Source organism: Lipomyces chichibuensis (assembly GCF_038497645.1).
Source record: "Lipomyces chichibuensis strain CBS 12929 unplaced genomic scaffold V1513scaffold_1, whole genome shotgun sequence".
NCBI lineage: Eukaryota > Fungi > Ascomycota > Lipomycetes > Lipomycetales > Lipomycetaceae > Lipomyces > Lipomyces chichibuensis.
In genome coordinates, this window is record NW_027117453.1 from 64915 (window position 1) to 81178 (window position 16264).

The 16264-nt window shown below is 47.0% G+C and overlaps 6 protein-coding genes across 6 annotated transcripts; 3 read left to right on the plus strand and 3 right to left on the minus strand.

The window, feature by feature from the left end:
* The first annotated feature begins 28 nt into the window (after positions 1-28).
* On the plus strand, positions 29-7211 carry V1513DRAFT_434720 (transcription factor/nuclear export subunit protein 2-domain-containing protein). Its single transcript, XM_066896500.1, has 4 exons — positions 29-353; positions 403-2414; positions 2459-3405; positions 3454-7211. Exons 1-4 carry the CDS (start codon positions 103-105, stop codon positions 6889-6891), a joined length of 6648 nt encoding a protein of 2215 aa, XP_066756376.1. The 5' UTR covers positions 29-102; the 3' UTR covers positions 6892-7211.
* On the minus strand, positions 7074-8766 carry V1513DRAFT_434723 (uncharacterized protein). The gene has a single exon (XM_066896501.1). It carries the CDS (start codon positions 8672-8674, stop codon positions 7436-7438), a length of 1239 nt encoding a protein of 412 aa, XP_066756377.1. The 5' UTR covers positions 8675-8766; the 3' UTR covers positions 7074-7435.
* Positions 8767-9266: 500 nt separating this feature from the next.
* V1513DRAFT_687 (class I glutamine amidotransferase-like protein) lies at positions 9267-10559 on the plus strand. The gene is made up of 2 exons (XM_066900582.1): positions 9267-9646; positions 9704-10559. Exons 1-2 carry the CDS (start codon positions 9370-9372, stop codon positions 10240-10242), a joined length of 816 nt encoding a protein of 271 aa, XP_066756378.1. The 5' UTR covers positions 9267-9369; the 3' UTR covers positions 10243-10559.
* A 27-nt stretch (positions 10560-10586) lies between these two features.
* Positions 10587-11825, minus strand: V1513DRAFT_434728 (Alpha/Beta hydrolase protein). The gene is made up of 3 exons (XM_066896502.1): positions 11704-11825; positions 11527-11625; positions 10587-11447 (listed from the first exon to the last, which is right to left on the minus strand). The coding sequence occupies exons 1-3, from the start codon at positions 11747-11749 to the stop codon at positions 10876-10878; spliced, it is 717 nt and encodes a 238-aa protein (XP_066756379.1). The 5' UTR covers positions 11750-11825; the 3' UTR covers positions 10587-10875.
* A 765-nt stretch (positions 11826-12590) lies between these two features.
* Positions 12591-13712, plus strand: V1513DRAFT_434731 (uncharacterized protein). Its single transcript, XM_066896503.1, has one exon. It carries the CDS (start codon positions 12645-12647, stop codon positions 13629-13631), a length of 987 nt encoding a protein of 328 aa, XP_066756380.1. The 5' UTR covers positions 12591-12644; the 3' UTR covers positions 13632-13712.
* On the minus strand, positions 13512-15906 carry V1513DRAFT_434732 (uncharacterized protein). Its single transcript, XM_066896504.1, has one exon. It carries the CDS (start codon positions 15811-15813, stop codon positions 13732-13734), a length of 2082 nt encoding a protein of 693 aa, XP_066756381.1. The 5' UTR covers positions 15814-15906; the 3' UTR covers positions 13512-13731.
* Between the last annotated feature and the right edge of the window lie 358 nt (positions 15907-16264).

Consider the following 16264-nt stretch of genomic DNA (forward strand, 5'->3'; position numbering starts at 1 on the left):
CTGACCTATAGTCCAACATCACCAACAGCCAAGGAATAATTCGGTCCTCAATCGGCAACCCACAACGATCGCATTTTATGCGATATTTTACTTGCGTCCTCGATGTCTGATACGGTATCGTTGAAACGCAAGCGCGGATTGGACGACGGGTCGGCAATCGCGCGCACACGTGCGAGTATTGAGACGCCTGCGTCCAGCAGCGCCTCGCCGCCTGCAACGAGACTCCAAACGCCGGTGCCCGCAGAGCTGAAAAAAATCAATGATCCTGTGGAGAGCACAAGTGTTCTGGGTGAGAACTGGACCGTCTTGAATGACGAAATTGTTAGCAAATTTGACGGCGAAGTTGAGCAAATGTGAGCTTATACAGCTTTTTTTGGATGATTGACGCTAACACGAGGTCAGACTCGATCTGGTGCGAACACTGATAACAGCACCTGACTCATCAATGTTGTCGATATTTCTTTATGAAATCGTGCTCTCTGCGATCATCGAGCGAATAAAGATGGACACCACACTCACAGTGCTCAACAAAGCCCGCACACTTGATTTGGCAGCCTCTGCTGGACTTGATTCACTTCTCGTTGACGTTTTATCTGCCTTTGAATTCTCGTCTGCACTTGGTACAATTTTAAGAGGTATAAAGGTTGACAGATCGTTATATAAATTGCGACTCGAACCGCAAGTTCTTGTAGCGTCCGGCCTGGAAAATCAAATGTTCGGCCGCCAAGTTATTCGCGCAAATACATCAATAATATACAAGCAGAAGCGATTTAATCTTCTCCGCGAAGAATCCGAAGGATACGCAAAACTAGTTGTTGAAGTACACAGCGCATCATACGCCCCACACAGCATGTCATTAGTCAACAGCACGACTCGCAATATTATCTCTATAATCGGGTATTTTGATCTCGATCCAAACCGAGCACTCGACATATTTCTCGATGTCTTCGCCGTGAATATGGTTGCCAACTGTCCCTTTTTTCTTGCGTTATTGAAAAGTTCACCCTGGTGGCCTCGCAGGACCGCGATTGCGAACAGTATAGAGGAGGTTAACGTCGGTGGTAACGCCTTAGCTGCGTCACTGCTTGGTTTCAAATTACAGTCTTATGTCACGGCTAGCGAGCCTGTCCCAGATAATTTGATCATGCTGGTTGCAGTATTGGTCAAAGAGGGATTTATTTGTTTGGCAGACATCTACTCTCATGTTGCGCCATCAGACGCGGACATGCTGGCCGAGAAAGATAGATGGAAAAAGGATCTGGAGCAGACAGCATACATGGTTACAGCATCGGCGTTGGCGCTAGCTGCACCATTAGCTGACGATACGGCTCCATCAAATGATCGAAATCGCGACAAACAACAGCCCGAGAAAGAAGAGCAACAGGAGAAAAAGAACGATATTCCCCTGCAGAAAGCTCAACTGGTGTCATCCTTGCTGGCCGTCGGGGCAATATGGCCCGCTTTGTTCATTTTGTCCAAGTTTCCATTCCTTGCAGGAGCGTTCCCCGATGTTGCAGACGTGTTGAATATTATCATTTCGCACGCGATCACGCCTTTTTATGAATCGATACGACCATTTAAGCCCGTTATTAACTCTAGTGAAAATGTCAAGAGATTGCCAGCCGAGCACGCTCGACAGCTGTCGCTAGTCACACCAAAGCCAGCATCAACGAGACGTGTTTTGAGTCCGTTAAAACGGTCGGAAAGAGCCGACACGGCCTATCGATTTTTCTACGATTCATGGGCCAATGGAATCAACCAAGTCGAGACTGTCGACGATCTTGTGTACTATTCGGATTTACTTATTAAGTACTCAGGATCTTTTATCAGCCGTGACTCAATTCTTTTCACGAAACTATGCCGAATTGTTAATCATTTCTTAAACGAGTATGAGAAAACGAAGAACTTACCAGATGTGCAACCAAAATATGATTCTGATTTTTGGCTGCATTATTTTCGCACGTACTTGCTTCCAGCAATTGCTCTATTTGACCCTAATCCTGGTGTTATGCACGAACTGGCTGGATTATTGTTTCATTATGACTATCCAGTTCGATATTCAGTCTACGGTGAATGGTATACAGTTCTTCTAAAGAATCAACCCGAACTTCGAGTAGCAGCCGCGAAAGCCGAGAAGGAGACGAAGAACATTCTGAAACGACTATCGAAGACTAACACGCGAGAGATGATGCGGCAACTCGCACGTGTGTCAATCGCGAATCCGATTACGTCGTTGATGGCATTGGTTAGCCAGGTTGAAAGTTATGATAATTTGAGTGCTCTTGTTGTCGAGGCTGCACGATATTTCACGCCGATTGGATGGGACGCGCTGCCGTTTGTCATAATGATGCAGCTCACCTCTGGTAGAGGGACTGTGCAGTTGGATGGTGTGACGGAACGCCAGTGGCTACAGTGTAAGTTCATTCTATATGTTGTACGTGCTATGCTCACAATCTAGCACTCGCTTCATTCACGGCAAAGTTATGCAAAGAATACTCCATGATGAGTCCCACGCCACTACTACAGTACTTACAGCGCCAGCTACACAAATCCAATTCTTCTGACATCTTACTTTTACAAGAACTGATGCAGCAGATGGCCGGAATAGAGTCCATGACAAATCTCACGGATGCTCAGCTAGAAGGACTCAGTGGCGGCCGCAGGATACGATCTGAAGTTTTGATCGCTCTCGGAGACAAGAGACATATTTCAAAAAAGTCAGCTACGCGCCTGCTCTCCAGCCTTGTAAATTTGAATCTTGTCTCAGAGTTATTTGTCTTGCTGGCACAACAGTACAAAACGGCCATCTTCACGATGCCAGAGTACCAAGCTCATACTAAGATTTTAGGTGCACGGTATGATGACTTGGCTGTTATTTTGAGTCAGTATATTGAGCTGTTGAACACATTTTTGCTTTACGACGGTGCAGAGGACGGCGTGATATCCAACGCTAAGTTTGAAGAGCTTATGATTGATATTCCAGTTCTTTGTAACGATTTTGGCGTAGATCCAGTTGTTGCATTTTCAGTGTGGCGAGAAAAACTAGGATTGGAGATCAGGGAGTATGACGACATGAAGTGGAAGGAAAGGATTGCCCGACGGGAGCGGGAGAAGGAAGAAGAGAGAAATAAAGGGGAGACAGCCGGCAACGTTACGAACGGAGAAGTAGCTGCTAAGGCAACTGAGGATGTCGAAATGGTCGATGCGCGAAGTAATGAAGATAGCAAAACTGGAGATGTGATTTCAGATGATGACCACGTGAAAAAGAAGGGAGAGTTTAGTGGCGAGATTGAGATAGCTGGCGTGAAACAGGATCGTGATGACGCAGAGAAGGAATCTAAACTTACAGTGATTATGGAAGCTGAGGTCGAGCAAGTCTTGGATGCAGAAGACGACGAAAATGAGGTGAGGCGAATTTTACGTCAACTTCGACAAGATGCTAACGGTTTCAAGGAAATATGGAATCCGCTATTGAAAGAAATAATGGAAAAACTGAGTCCTATACCAGCAATCTCGGGGCCATGGAAATATATCACCAAAGGTCTATTCGTCACATTTTGGCAGCTTTCTCTCTACGATATTCAAATTCCTGGTGAGCGTTATAAGAGCGAACAAGGACGTCTTCGGGAAGCGATCAGACAGATAGATGCCGACAAATCTGATAAGTCATCTCACGGCTTCCGCAAACGCCAACAGGAACGGGAGGAGCTGCTCCAAATTGTCACGAAGCTGAATGCAGAATATAGCGAACAACTAGTACATTATGAACACACGCGGCATCGTCTTCGAATCGAAAAGGATCATTGGTTCAGATCAATAAATGCAATGGAAGATATAGGTTCTATGCCAATACGTGACTATTTGCCACCTGCTACCGACGCGTTCCTCTCGACTTGCATACTTCCTCGTGCACTGTTCTCGCCAGTCGATGCCACATTTTGTGCAAAGTTCATCAAAGTTATGCACTCTATGAGTACATATAATTTCTCGACTAGTACATTGTTCGATCGACTTTTTAGTGAAAGCATTTTTGCAATTATTGTGTCATGCACTCCCGCAGAAGCAGAAAATTTGGGCCGATTTATGAACGACATATTCGCCGAATTGGCAAGCTGGCACGCAGATAAGAAGATATACGAACGCGACTGCGTTGGTCGTCGGGAAGTTAGTGGAAAAGTCAAGTTCTTACTCGGATTCAGTCGGACAAATGAACATTATGACGTTGATGCTTGCGGTGATCTTGACAAGGAAACGACAGAGTACCATCTTCTCACATACTCGGAAACTCGACGGCTAATTTACAAATGGCACCACAAGCTTCGCGCGATTCTTATCGCATGTTTGGAAAGTCAGGACTATATGCACCGCCGGAATGCCATCATTATTCTCAAAAACATGTCACGTGTATTTCCAAAGGTTGTTCAATTCGGCAGAAGTATTCTGGAGAGGGTGGAGACAATGTCGAAACAGGAAGAGCGCGATGATTTGAAACTAGCTGCAACGACATTGTTTGGTATTATGAAGAGGCAATCGGCCAATTGGGTTGATTCTAGCCTGTTTAGGTTTACAGAGGAAGAGCGCAAGGATCAGGCTGAGAGGAAGGCGAAGGAGGAAGTTGAGAGGAAGGCGAAGGAGGAAGTTGAGAGGAAGGCGAAAGAGGAAGCTGAGAGGAAGGCGAAAGAGGAGGTTGAGAGGAAAGCTAAAGAAGAAGCCGAGAAGAAGCCGAAAGTTGAAACCGATGCAGTTGAGGCTGCCGCTATTGAAGGGCCTGCAAACTCTGCTGATTTAGGGAAGGGACCTCCATCAGAAGAGCCTGAACCAATTAGAGTCAACGAGAACAATACCACGTCTGTTAGTGTCGATCGAACTGACGCAGCAGAACAATCGTCAAAATTATTGAGAGCTGAGGCGACGCCATTTGTTCCGAAATCTCCCCTCGAAGAGACTGGCAGCGTTGCAGTTTCGGAGCAAAATTTGAGCAACAATGTTGACGGGTCCACTGCACCAGCCAAAGAAGAAAAGCTTGACCGTAATGACAGGTCAAGGCGTGAAGAGTGGAGACGCGATCGCGCAAAGGATAAAGACAGAGATCGGGAACGCGGTGGTGACGGCGACCGAGGTCGCAATCATGAGAGGGAGAGAGATCGAGATCGAACTCTTGAGCGTAGCCAGGATTATCTTGTTCAGCGTGAACAAAATGCAGCGGCGCAAGAGAATGTGCCATCATTTGCCTCTCGTCTTGGCAACCTTGCTTCACCACAAGGGCCTCCAGAAAACTTGTCGCGTTCAACTGAACAATCTCCAGGACCGAAAGCAACACCATCTGCAGATATGCCTGCAATGGTTCAGTCACAGAGTCAGTTCAATATTCATGGACCTGAGAGTAGTGGCATTCCCCGTGGCCCCAGATCAATGCACGACCGTGATCAGAACAATAGCATTGTCTTGAGCGGGGGAGATGTAACTGCTCGTGACGCGCCTTCTCGTGGCCAACAAGGTTGGGGCATGCGGAACCAGGTGGGATCTCAACAGCTAGTCGCGACAGGTCCTAATCAGATTAGAGGGCTCGCTCGTGGTACATCGCCACCACCACGTGGACCAAACGCCATTCCGACAACACAATCACGAGTACCTCTGCCCCCGCAGCAGATGCCACAGAATTACATGCCACAGCCGGAGATGAGATCGACTCGCGATTATGGCCGATTTTTCAATGGCTCAAGGTCAATTGACATGCAAAATCCTGGGCTACAGCAGGTCCAATATACTATTCTCAACGCTGGTTCACGCGACGGGCGATTGCCTCGCGGGAACGCTCGGGACGGAAGAACCGGAGTGCTTTCTGGAGGTATGAATCAGACCTTACAAAACGCCTCCCCTGTCACTTCAGGCCAGCAGGATCGTTTTCCGCTGCGAAGCGAGCGATCAGATCTAACACGACAGCATCGGTCACTGGGTTCTCCGAGCTCTACACCGGCGCCAAAGCAACTTGCTCGACAGGAAGGTCCTGGACTTCAGCGACCCGTGGCGTTGGAACGGCGAGAATCTGGTTTCGCCTCGAGGTTACAGCCGCTTACAGCCACCACCGTGGGTACGCAATTGCCACCTCCGTCTTCGCATTCTCGTCTCCGCTCTGGCGTTGACGGGGAGTCAAAATCGACAGATTCGCCAGTGGTGCCAATTCCCCGCAGTGAGCGCACCCCTCGTGGGTCCGACGAGCCTGCGTCTTCTAGTGAACGTCATCCTCGACGACGTGAAACTCCTTCTGCGTCATCTGTGGAATTATCGTCTCAAGCTGCCCCCGCCTCAGAATCATCTGAGAAGCTCACGGAGCGAGAGTGGGATCGGGAGAGGGATAGAGAAAAGGATCGGGACCGTGACAAGGATGGTGATCGGGGTCGTGAACGACGACGTGAACCTGAAAAGGATAGAGATAAAGAACGTGGTCGTCACGGCGATGAAAAGGACAAGCGATCTGACGATCAGTCTTCGCATCACCATAAGCATCGAAGTGAGAGGTCAGAGCGAGAACATCGCCACGAACATCGAAGCAGCAGACATCAGGGCTCACGCGAAGGTGACAGTAAAGATAAAGACAAGGAGAAAGACCGCAAAGAACGAGACAAAGAGAAATCGCGTGACCGAGACAGGCATCGCGATAGAGACAGAGAGCGTGAAAGGGACAAAGAGAAAGACCGTGAGAGGCGACGTCGGGATCGTGACGACAGGCGGGAGAAGGAAGTATCAGAAGGTGATAAGTCCAAGGAGCCATCTGAGCGACATCGTGAAAGAGAAGTCCGACGCGATCGCGACAGTAGTCGCAAGCATGAACGGGGGGATGATTCTTCGGAAAAATGGTCTAATGAGAAACGTAGACGGACCGATGAATAGATGGTGAGTTTTGGATTGATTAAATATGATAGTTTCCGGTAGTGGTATTAGCGTACATTAGTTTGAGGAAGATAGGACATACTATGTGAAATGTACCATAGAGCGGATATTTTCTTTAGGTTGCTTTGTTTGATGGGCGCAAAATCTGCTTTCGTGTATGTTTTAATAATAATATTGATGACATCGTGATTATTTTAAGTTATCGCACCACCACACTTATAGGTTCGTGTCTGTAATTGCTAGGATTTGTAGAAGATATAAATCTATGGCAAACATTACGACTAACGAGTCTTGCCGACATCTCATGAACTTATATTCACATAGCTGTTTTATGAATGCAGTCTATCATTCAAGCAATTAAACGTACTGATGATCGACAGCAAAACTAAGGGAGACAACGATACCACAAGCCACAAGCGCCAACCGTAAGCGCAAATCTGTCGTACGCACTGACCCGAACGCACTCCAGCCAAAATATCCATTAACCAATGAAAGCCAAACCTAACACCACCCAATAAGAAAAAGTGAAATGCAATCGACCAGATCAGGATAAGCCATCAGTAATATGCATTCCCCAGAAATGACGTCTGTTATACTTCCATCTTTCCCCTTCCAGATTATCGATTGCAAACGCCGCGCTCTTCTTGTTCCACAGATCTTCAGTAAATAAAATGGCATCCGGAATCATGCCAATAAGTCGCCCACCAAGCAAACCACCTAGTAAAAAGGCCGCACTGCAACACTGGCGATTGGTGGTGGTTGCCTTGGATTTGGCGACCACACGGAAAGCCGACCCGGCTAGCAAGAGGTAAAAGAAGACTCGTGGGATGTCACCGGCGTCTTCAAACGTGGAAATCAATCCCAGAGCCGAGCACGCCAACGCGTATGAGCCCGAAACCGGACTTAGAACCGTTATGGTTCTGCCGCCTAAAACCAATGGCAAAAAACTTGCCGAGAAACATGATACACTGACTCCGCTGATCAGTGCCAAAATCAATGCGGTCGGATTCACCAGATACTCAGTTTCGGCTCCGAATAATCCAAACAACAGTGTCGAAGTCAAAAATGTCGCGAAACTCCTGTGCGAAAAGTGGGACGCAATGAGAGACGTATGTGGTGATATGCGTGTCGACATGCCTCCAATCAAAGCGAAGACCGGGAGGTTGATGTAGCCGTACTTGACCAACATAGGACGGAGAGATGGGATCAGAACTTTGGACGCGAATAATACCGCTGATATCGACGCGACTGTAATTGAAACTGGATACAAGTGATGCTGCCTTCTGGCACCTCCACCATCTGCCGCAACATTCGGCTCCGTAGATAAGTGCAAGAGTAAGATGCCGGTTCCGCCGACCAATCCGCCATATAGTAATGCCATCCAGGCCAATTTCGCGCTAAGAGCAAACGGCTTGGTGGAGAAATTTACAATACTTCTGTCTTTAACTGCTAACGACTTCATACCTAAGGGCTCTACCGTAATCGCCTTTGCTCTTTTGAAACTCCTAAGCACGCGTTGTTGACGGTTCAGGATAAAGTCGTCAGGGGAAGGATATGATGGCGGTATACCCAAGTAACTTGGATAGCGCGGCTCCATTTTTGATGACGAGAAGGTAGTAGCAGCATACTCCTGAGGTAAGCCATTGCTGCTGTATACCTTGACGTGGTTCATGATGGGGCTACCGCTTAGACATCGATGTATAGCTTGAAAAGGCACACGTACTGGCGGCACAAAACGATAACGGAGAACACACTGACAACACGAGATCGATGGTACTGTCATTATTCTCGCTCTTAATCAAAATACATATATAAAGTGCATCCAGTCTACGCTGATTTCAAATCATCAGCGCGATCATGGGTTCTGGATCAGCCAAAGGCTGCTCCATCGAATTACCCCTCACAATGAATCATGTACATTAGATAATCACGTGAAAGGTAACCTAACCCACACGCTGCTGATATCCACAACCTTGCATAATTCCAGCAACAAAGCGGATAAGTAAACGAGGCACTTGCGTAGCTTCTTATAGCGATAGGAATTATTAAAATCGTACATTATTTCGATGTGAATTTATTCGCTACACAGTTCAGCACATTATGTCCAACGTTGCGGACCCTATCTGATAAGAATAAATCTTGAGTACCAGGTATTTTTCTAGGAAGCACAGTATCCGAGGAACGCATAGAATTTTGTATTTTATAATTTATATGACGTGGATTCTGCCTAAACACTCCCCAGCCTCTATCGATTTTTTCTGGGTTATGCATACCTGGTCCTGTTCTCCATAATTACCGTTATCGACAAGGTTTCGTGGCACGATAACGGAGCCGCACGTCCACTGCAACAAAAACATCTCAGACCCACACCGGCATTCCAGAACCTTCATATTTCGAAACAAAGAACACAACGCGAAGTAGTTGTGTACTTAATATTGAAGTCGGCGTATCTGAGAAGAGGGTGTGTTACGTGATAGCATGGAAATGCCAGCCTCTATCTCACTTGAATCAAGACTCTCCGACACTATTTCACCATCATACAAAAGGCTGCGGCTAGCAATACTTGAAACAGATCCCGAATTAGTGACTGTCTGTGGCACATTTGCGGACTTATTCAAGCGACTGTTCGCAAATAGTACGACGGAGGCCGAAGAACAAACGGAGAAAGTCATTCTCGATATCGCGACGTTTAATGTTGTAAACGGATCGTACCCAGAGCCTGACGATTTTGACGGCATTCTCGTGACTGGCTCACGTATGTTATAGTTGGCGTTGGTAGTTGTCGCGATCTGTAACTAGCTAACAATAACAGGAGCAACCGCATTCGACAATGATCCTTGGATTCTAAAGCTCGTGGAGTACATTATGCATGTCCACGACAGTTCCAGTGCTCGCCTTGTCGGTATTTGTTTTGGTCATCAAGTAATCGCTCGCGCCTTTGGTGGCGTTGTTGAGGAGAATTCCGCCGGATGGGAGGTCAGTGTTACAAAGTTACGACTAGACGAAGAAGGCCAAGGCGCAAAGCTGTTCCCAGAAGCTGGACCAGAAGGCGAGCTACGGCTACAACAGATGCATCGGGATCATGTTGCCGTGCCCCCTCCCGGCATGCATGTCTTTGCCACATCAGAACGATCGCCTGTCCAGGGACTATATAAGGAAGGCAAAGTGTTGACGCTGCAGGGACATCCTGAATTCAACGAGGAGGTTGCGAGAAGTTCTGTTGAGTTGCGTATCGTCAGTGGAAGTCTAAGTGAAGCAGAAGGGAATGATGCACTTGCAAGGGTGTCAATTCAGAATCATGGTGCTGATGTCGGTAAAGCCGTTGTACGATTTTTAGTTGGCGTGGTTTAATCGAGAGTTCGGCAACTACGGACTTATGTGTACATATCTGACATATGGTGTTTCGCGCTTGGTTTAGAGTGGGAATGGTATAAGCATCTTCATTCTAATAGGTTTGGTAATGCTCTTATAAAATAGTAATCTTTTTTCGGCATGGTGTCTTTAAGATATGAGGCGAACGCGATAATTTTCTTTAATTGTGCTTACTGGACATGTTTTGGTGAGACACTTAGAGTAGAATCTGTCAAGTCTTATGCAGTACGGCCAATTCCTGCCGGATTTAATCATCCTAATTCTGCAAGTCATTGAAGAGCACGGCTCAGCCAATATCTTTACTTGAGTGCCAACATTATGAGCACAAAGGACTGAAATTAGCAGTACATGTCATCCTGCTCATAGATTCGCGTGGAACTATTGATAGCTATGGATACTTGATGAATACAGAGGAGCTAATGCGTTGGTCAAAATTCCAGCAATTCAGCACATAATAAAACTAGTTAGATTGTTTGTGTTCACTACTTAAAATCTGACTGTAACCCTCGTTACACAACAAACACACCAAAATTTTCCTGTAAGCCGCAACAAATACACGCGCTTTTACTCATACTCAAAAAAACGATTGTCACTGCATCAAAATTGGATCACTTAAAGCAAGGCTTTATGGAAAAACTCGTTAGTCTTTCTCATAGCTTCCTCCGCTCTCTCCTTCTGCAACGCATCTCCCCAATCGCCTCGAGCCGCGCACCATCCGTGGAACACATCGTCCATACGGACGTAGTCAACTTTATTCAACTTCGACACCAATCCAGCCAGGTTCTCGACCGTCTCATTTTTGGTTGCAATAATCAAAACTGGCACGTCCTCAATGCCGTCGGCGTCGCTTTCGGTAAGACGTGAGGGATGAATCAACGCGACGGCCTTGACCATATCCATCTTCGCACACGCGATGGAAAATTTACCACCCCAGCAGAAGCCATAAAGGCCAGTGACTTTGATTGACGGATACTTCTCCTTGATCCAGTCAAGGACAGTCTGCAGGTACGGAACATGATTCTGATACGCATTCTTCGCGCTCCATGCTTTTCTAGCTTCAGGGTCGTTGAAAGGAACAACTTCGCCGTTGAAGAAGTCTGGCATTACAACCAGCGGAGCATCTTCGGTGCCAGTGGCAAGATAGTCACAGCCTTGGAATGTGTTTTTGTGATAACCAAATATATCTAGTCTTAGTTTAGCTTTATCTCCGTCTCCTCCAATTGCTCACTATCGCGCGATAAAAAATAAATAGTTCATGCGTACCGTAAATGCAAATCAAAGCATAAGTAGCCTTTGGGTTTCCAACGACATAGACTTTGCGATTGTCGACAAGCTCATATTCACCTTTCGGTGTGTAATCCGCTGGTAGGCGTAATTTATTAGTTATGCGATCATTGGTAATCGTGAATTATCACTGAATTCGAAACAAGTTAAACTTACGAGTGAATTGAGGGATAGGAATAGTATCACAAGCTTCGGACGACATTTTCAATCTTGGATTTGTTGTTGTGATGGGTTATGGAAGGCAGACGGACGGACTTTGTTATCGAGAGACGGGACTTATCGCTCTGACGTCGTCGACATTGTCCTGTGCCCAATCGAAGCGCCACAATCTTGGCAACTGAAAATGGTACAATTCACCAATCCACGCTCCGCATTGCAATTAAGGATATTGAAGCATTTAACTGTCAATCACGACAGCAACTGATACCACCTTTATTCAAAATATACAGTTCGCTGAATACGGCACTTCGATATTTATGGAGTCGTCATTGCAGCGCAATTGATAGATGAAGTCATCCGTAGCACTAAGTCCAACTGACGGCAGACTGGACATAGGATATATATTTAAATAAATGTCATGGAGCTGAGCCAGCATCTCCTGGGTTTCATTTACCTCTTAGTGCATCCAATGGCACTACTAAAATATAACCTCCATACAATTGGCTTTGTTGTCACTTTAGAGACGTAAGCTAAAAGACTCCAGAGGGCCATTTTAAACTTCATATCGGCACACCCGCCCACCATATATGAGTGACAGATTGGACACCATTGGACACCCACCAACAGCGTGCTATAAGCATGTGTGCATTCTGTATTGTATCATTTGGTCTTGCCTATGCAAGTCGACCATTAACAATATAATATATTAAATATAAATTTTTATGAATCTTTAGAATTAATTTGTTGAGGCACTGCACTCGGCGAGTATTCGTATCTTGGTTGCGAATGTACGGCCAGAAAATTAGAGCTAGCCCTTAGAACTATGCGTTACATCCACCCCAATATTTGCAAATAAGTTTCCTCCGTATTTCCTCGCCAGTATCAAACTCGCCGCTGTTCGTAGAACTACTGGCAGAGCTCGTCTGAAACAGAGCAATATGGCCCTTTCATGGCGACTCAGCCAGGGAACATGCCTGTCACCGTCTTTTATTTTATGTCGCCATTCGCCGGTCCAACAAATTCGCGTTCTACCGTTGAGGAGTACAACCCGGCGCAAGTTCTTCACCAACAGGAGGCCGAACAATGATGATCTGTTCCTATACGACTACTCGAAAGAATATCTTTCACGCAGAGATTCGTTTGTTTCTCAGAGTCGCAACCCATTCTACTCCTATCCCGGCTTTGTCGTGCGATTTGTGGCAACATCAGCATTGCTGTCCGCCGGTTTGCTATTGATGTCAGAGTTGAGTTACAATGGTGCAGCGAAGAATGACTACTTGCGAAATCTGATGGCTTCGTCACTGTCTCCAGTTACTACAACTGTAGTGGCTGCCAATGTAGCTCTCTTTGTCGTCAAGCGAGCTATTCCAAGTTTCGCACCCTTCCTAGTCCGCCACGGTTACCTTCGCCTCGACCTAATGACCAGAACGCGTAAGATTTCGTCACCAATGTCACCTACCAGCAGCATTCTCCTGTCTGCCTTTTCACATCGCGATGGCATGCACATTTTCATGAATGCATATGCCATGTACAACCTAGGAACATTCATTGAAATGATCTACGGTCCCGACGCTATTTTCTTGCTCTACGCAATCTGTGGATCTAGCGGATCGATCGGCAGTTTACTGTTTCAGCGGACGCATCTGCCAACACTCGGCGCATCGGCGGTTTGCATGGGTATGCTGTCATTCCTAAGTACGATGAGACCAGACGTCGAGGTGAGCGTGCTCGGACTTCCTTTCATTCGAATGACTATGGAAACAGCAACCCTTGGCACAGCTGCATGGAGCGTGTTTGGAATAGCGAGAGGGTTTATGGGGAAGCGTGGTGGGATTGATCACGCTGGTCATTTAGGTGGGCTCATCGGTGGCTGGTGTCTGGCGCAATGGGTTCATTATATGAAGGCCCGAAAAACCCAGAAATAAAGAATCGTCGGTAGAATTGTTACAGAATACAGTGGACCACATATACTAATCCGGTGTACCAAGCTATCCCCAGTAGAAAACAGTTCCTCATTTGCTTCCGTTACTCGTCATTGGCTACATCTTCCAATACAACATGTCTCAATGGACTGTGTGATCTAGATCGCCCCTCACTCTTGACCTTATCCACCACAGACCTTTGAGCCTCCTTAACGCTGAGGCTAACCTTCACTTCACTCTTCTCTTCTGAATCCAAAAACTCCTCCACCTCTTGACCTGTATTCTTCTCTAACACGATATGGCCCGACTTGTCCCCACCCTCTGGTACAAAAACCTCATCCGCAGTCTGATCATGAATCACGGGAGCAGACGCAGTAACAATCACCGAAGAATCATCGTCGTCTCTGGTGGACGGAGTGTTTGTGCCAGTAGATGCATTGGCAGCGGATGTAAGATTCACCTTAATTTCAGTCGCGTCCTCCGGCGCCATGCCCTTTTCCTCATTCGCATTCACGAGTCCAGCTGACGATGTCTCTGCCGACCGCTTTCCCAAGACATAAAACTCGCCATCTTCATTGATCTTTTCAGAGGCGAGCTCTGCTTTCTCCTGTTGAGTCTTGGGGGTTGCAATCTCCGACCCAAACACAGACGTCGACTCACTCGATGATGAACTACTCGTGCCTAGGTCTGCCTGATTAAATGGTGATGGAATTAAAATTGTCGACTCATCTAATGGACCCGCACCATTTAACTCTGCCGGTACGGGCGGCAAAACTTCATACTCCTCCTCCTCCTCCTCCTCTTCAGTTTCCGAATCCGACCGGCTCGCAGGTGAGAGGATCTTATCAATCCGGTCTGCAGCATCAACAGCAAGTGTGGTAACAGCATGCTTCTGTAGGCGTAGCTTTTGGCGTTGTTCTTTCGTCTCCTCGTCGTCCTCTTCGCCTTCAGCTGGTGAAATAAGTATATCATCAAGGTCTGAGTAGCATCGCTCGAGCTCGACTTGAATATCAAGAAGAGCCTGGCGGCGTCTGGACTCCGGAAGATGCGTTGGAATGGTGTCAATGCCGGCTGCTGCTCGTGAGACTTTTTCATGAAGGGTCCGGATTTGAATCGCAATAGCCTCTAATGGGGATGGTATCACCGACAATGGCGGGGAATCAGCGCGAGGAATTGACGACCGTGAAAGTGTGTAGTGGAACGGTTGGCGTGCCGCCGGTGGCTCCAGTGGTACGCGCGGCTCCAAAGTTTCAGAGGTGCGATCAGCGTTCATCCCGTCGCTACTAAATAAGATCCTGGCCAATTCGTCGACAGACAATTGATTGGTAGAGGGTTGGTCTAGCTTGGACCCCGCAACCTTTGGTTCCACATTGTCAGTCTCAGGATGGGCTTGCTCAACACCACCAAAGAGTGCAGATAAGAAATCTTGTGCAGACGCATAGTTGACGTCAGGTATAAGCTTTGAACTCGTCGCCTCATGCTCTTGAGCCTGCAGTCTAGAAATCTCTGAAACCGTCGATTGCTGAGGACCTCGTCTTGATCCACGTTTCCGGTTCGAGTGCGGCGTTGCATAAGGGGAGTAGAGATCGTGTGGCTTGATTCCTTGCTGTCTCAACATTGACGAGATCGATCCAGGTCTTACACCTGTCTCCTCCAGTTCCGAGTCTGACCCGTACGGCGAAGCATGAGATTGCTGCTGTTGTTGTATTTGCAAAAATGGGATGGATTGCTGAGGTGACGCGGGCTGCGACCGTTGACCCTGTTGCTGTACGACCTGCAAAACCCGCTCGATCTGAGCATCCTTCCGAGCCTTTTCTTCCTGTTGCTTTCGATAAACTGCATAGCGCAATTTCTGTCGCCTAGCGATCAATGCCTCACGTTCCATTAGAGCCACGGCCAGTATAGCTTCTTCTTCATCTCGCTGCTGCTGTTGCTGCTGCTGGATCGCGCGCAACACGAGATCCTGTTCCTCCGCAATCAGATATGTCAATTGGTCCCGCTTTGCAGCTAATTGCGCCTCCTGACGAGACAAAAGTTGCTGCTCAAGTGATAATCGCTGCTGTTCTCGCTCAAGCGCGGATAGTTGTGAGATGTAGTGAGATAAGTGGGCACGATGGACAGCAATCGCCGATGCGGAAGCTGAACGTCGCTGAGCCGGACTCTCGACATAATATAGGCGTTCCATGGCCACAAGATGAGCGGATGTCGAATTATAATAGTCTCCTGTTCTGCTTATGAGGAAAGCAGTGAAGCAAGTCGATCGAGGCGTAGTTATAGGATCTTAAGTGGTGGAGTGCACTCCGCGGCCGACTCCACGAAATAGCGCTGGGAATGGGTTAGGGCTTCTAGAATCTATGGGAACGCCCCAGAACTATAAAGAAGAAATGACGTCATCATCGGTCATGTGCACCCCTGACTATTATGGTACAGTATATGCCGCAAGTTAAATAACAAAGTATTTACAAATTTGGGATTCAGTTGGTTCGCATTTGTCATTTTAGATTATCATTTCCATTTCCAGTGCAAAATGAATAGAATTGCTTATATAGTGACAAACAGGTCCAGTCTCCTCCTTAGCAAAATGCAGCAACTAGATTGCTAGATTACTCGTTAAATGAACAAATTTACCATGCACT

Bases quoted from the DNA above. Each gene is read 5' to 3' on its own strand.
- V1513DRAFT_434723 (XM_066896501.1), bottom strand. From the start codon at position 8,674: ATGACAGTACCATCGATCTCGTGTTGTCAGTGTGTTCTCCGTTATCGT.
- V1513DRAFT_434720 (XM_066896500.1), top strand. From the start codon at position 103: ATGTCTGATACGGTATCGTTGAAACGCAAGCGCGGATTGGACGACGGG. The intron at 354-402 runs GTGAGCTTATAC...ACACGAGGTCAG, and splicing joins GACGGCGAAGTTGAGCAAAT to ACTCGATCTGGTGCGAACAC. The intron at 2,415-2,458 runs GTAAGTTCATTC...CTCACAATCTAG, and splicing joins GGAACGCCAGTGGCTACAGT to CACTCGCTTCATTCACGGCA.
- V1513DRAFT_434728 (XM_066896502.1), bottom strand. From the start codon at position 11,749: ATGTCGTCCGAAGCTTGTGATACTATTCCTATCCCTCAATTCACTC. The intron at 11,626-11,703 runs GTAAGTTTAACT...TACGCCTACCAG, and splicing joins TCCTATCCCTCAATTCACTC to CGGATTACACACCGAAAGGT. The intron at 11,448-11,526 runs GTACGCATGAAC...AACTAAGACTAG, and splicing joins TGCTTTGATTTGCATTTACG to ATATATTTGGTTATCACAAA.
- V1513DRAFT_687 (XM_066900582.1), top strand. From the start codon at position 9,370: ATGGAAATGCCAGCCTCTATCTCACTTGAATCAAGACTCTCCGACACT. The intron at 9,647-9,703 runs GTATGTTATAGT...TAACAATAACAG, and splicing joins CATTCTCGTGACTGGCTCAC to GAGCAACCGCATTCGACAAT.
- V1513DRAFT_434732 (XM_066896504.1), bottom strand. From the start codon at position 15,813: ATGGAACGCCTATATTATGTCGAGAGTCCGGCTCAGCGACGTTCAGCT.
- V1513DRAFT_434731 (XM_066896503.1), top strand. From the start codon at position 12,645: ATGGCCCTTTCATGGCGACTCAGCCAGGGAACATGCCTGTCACCGTCT.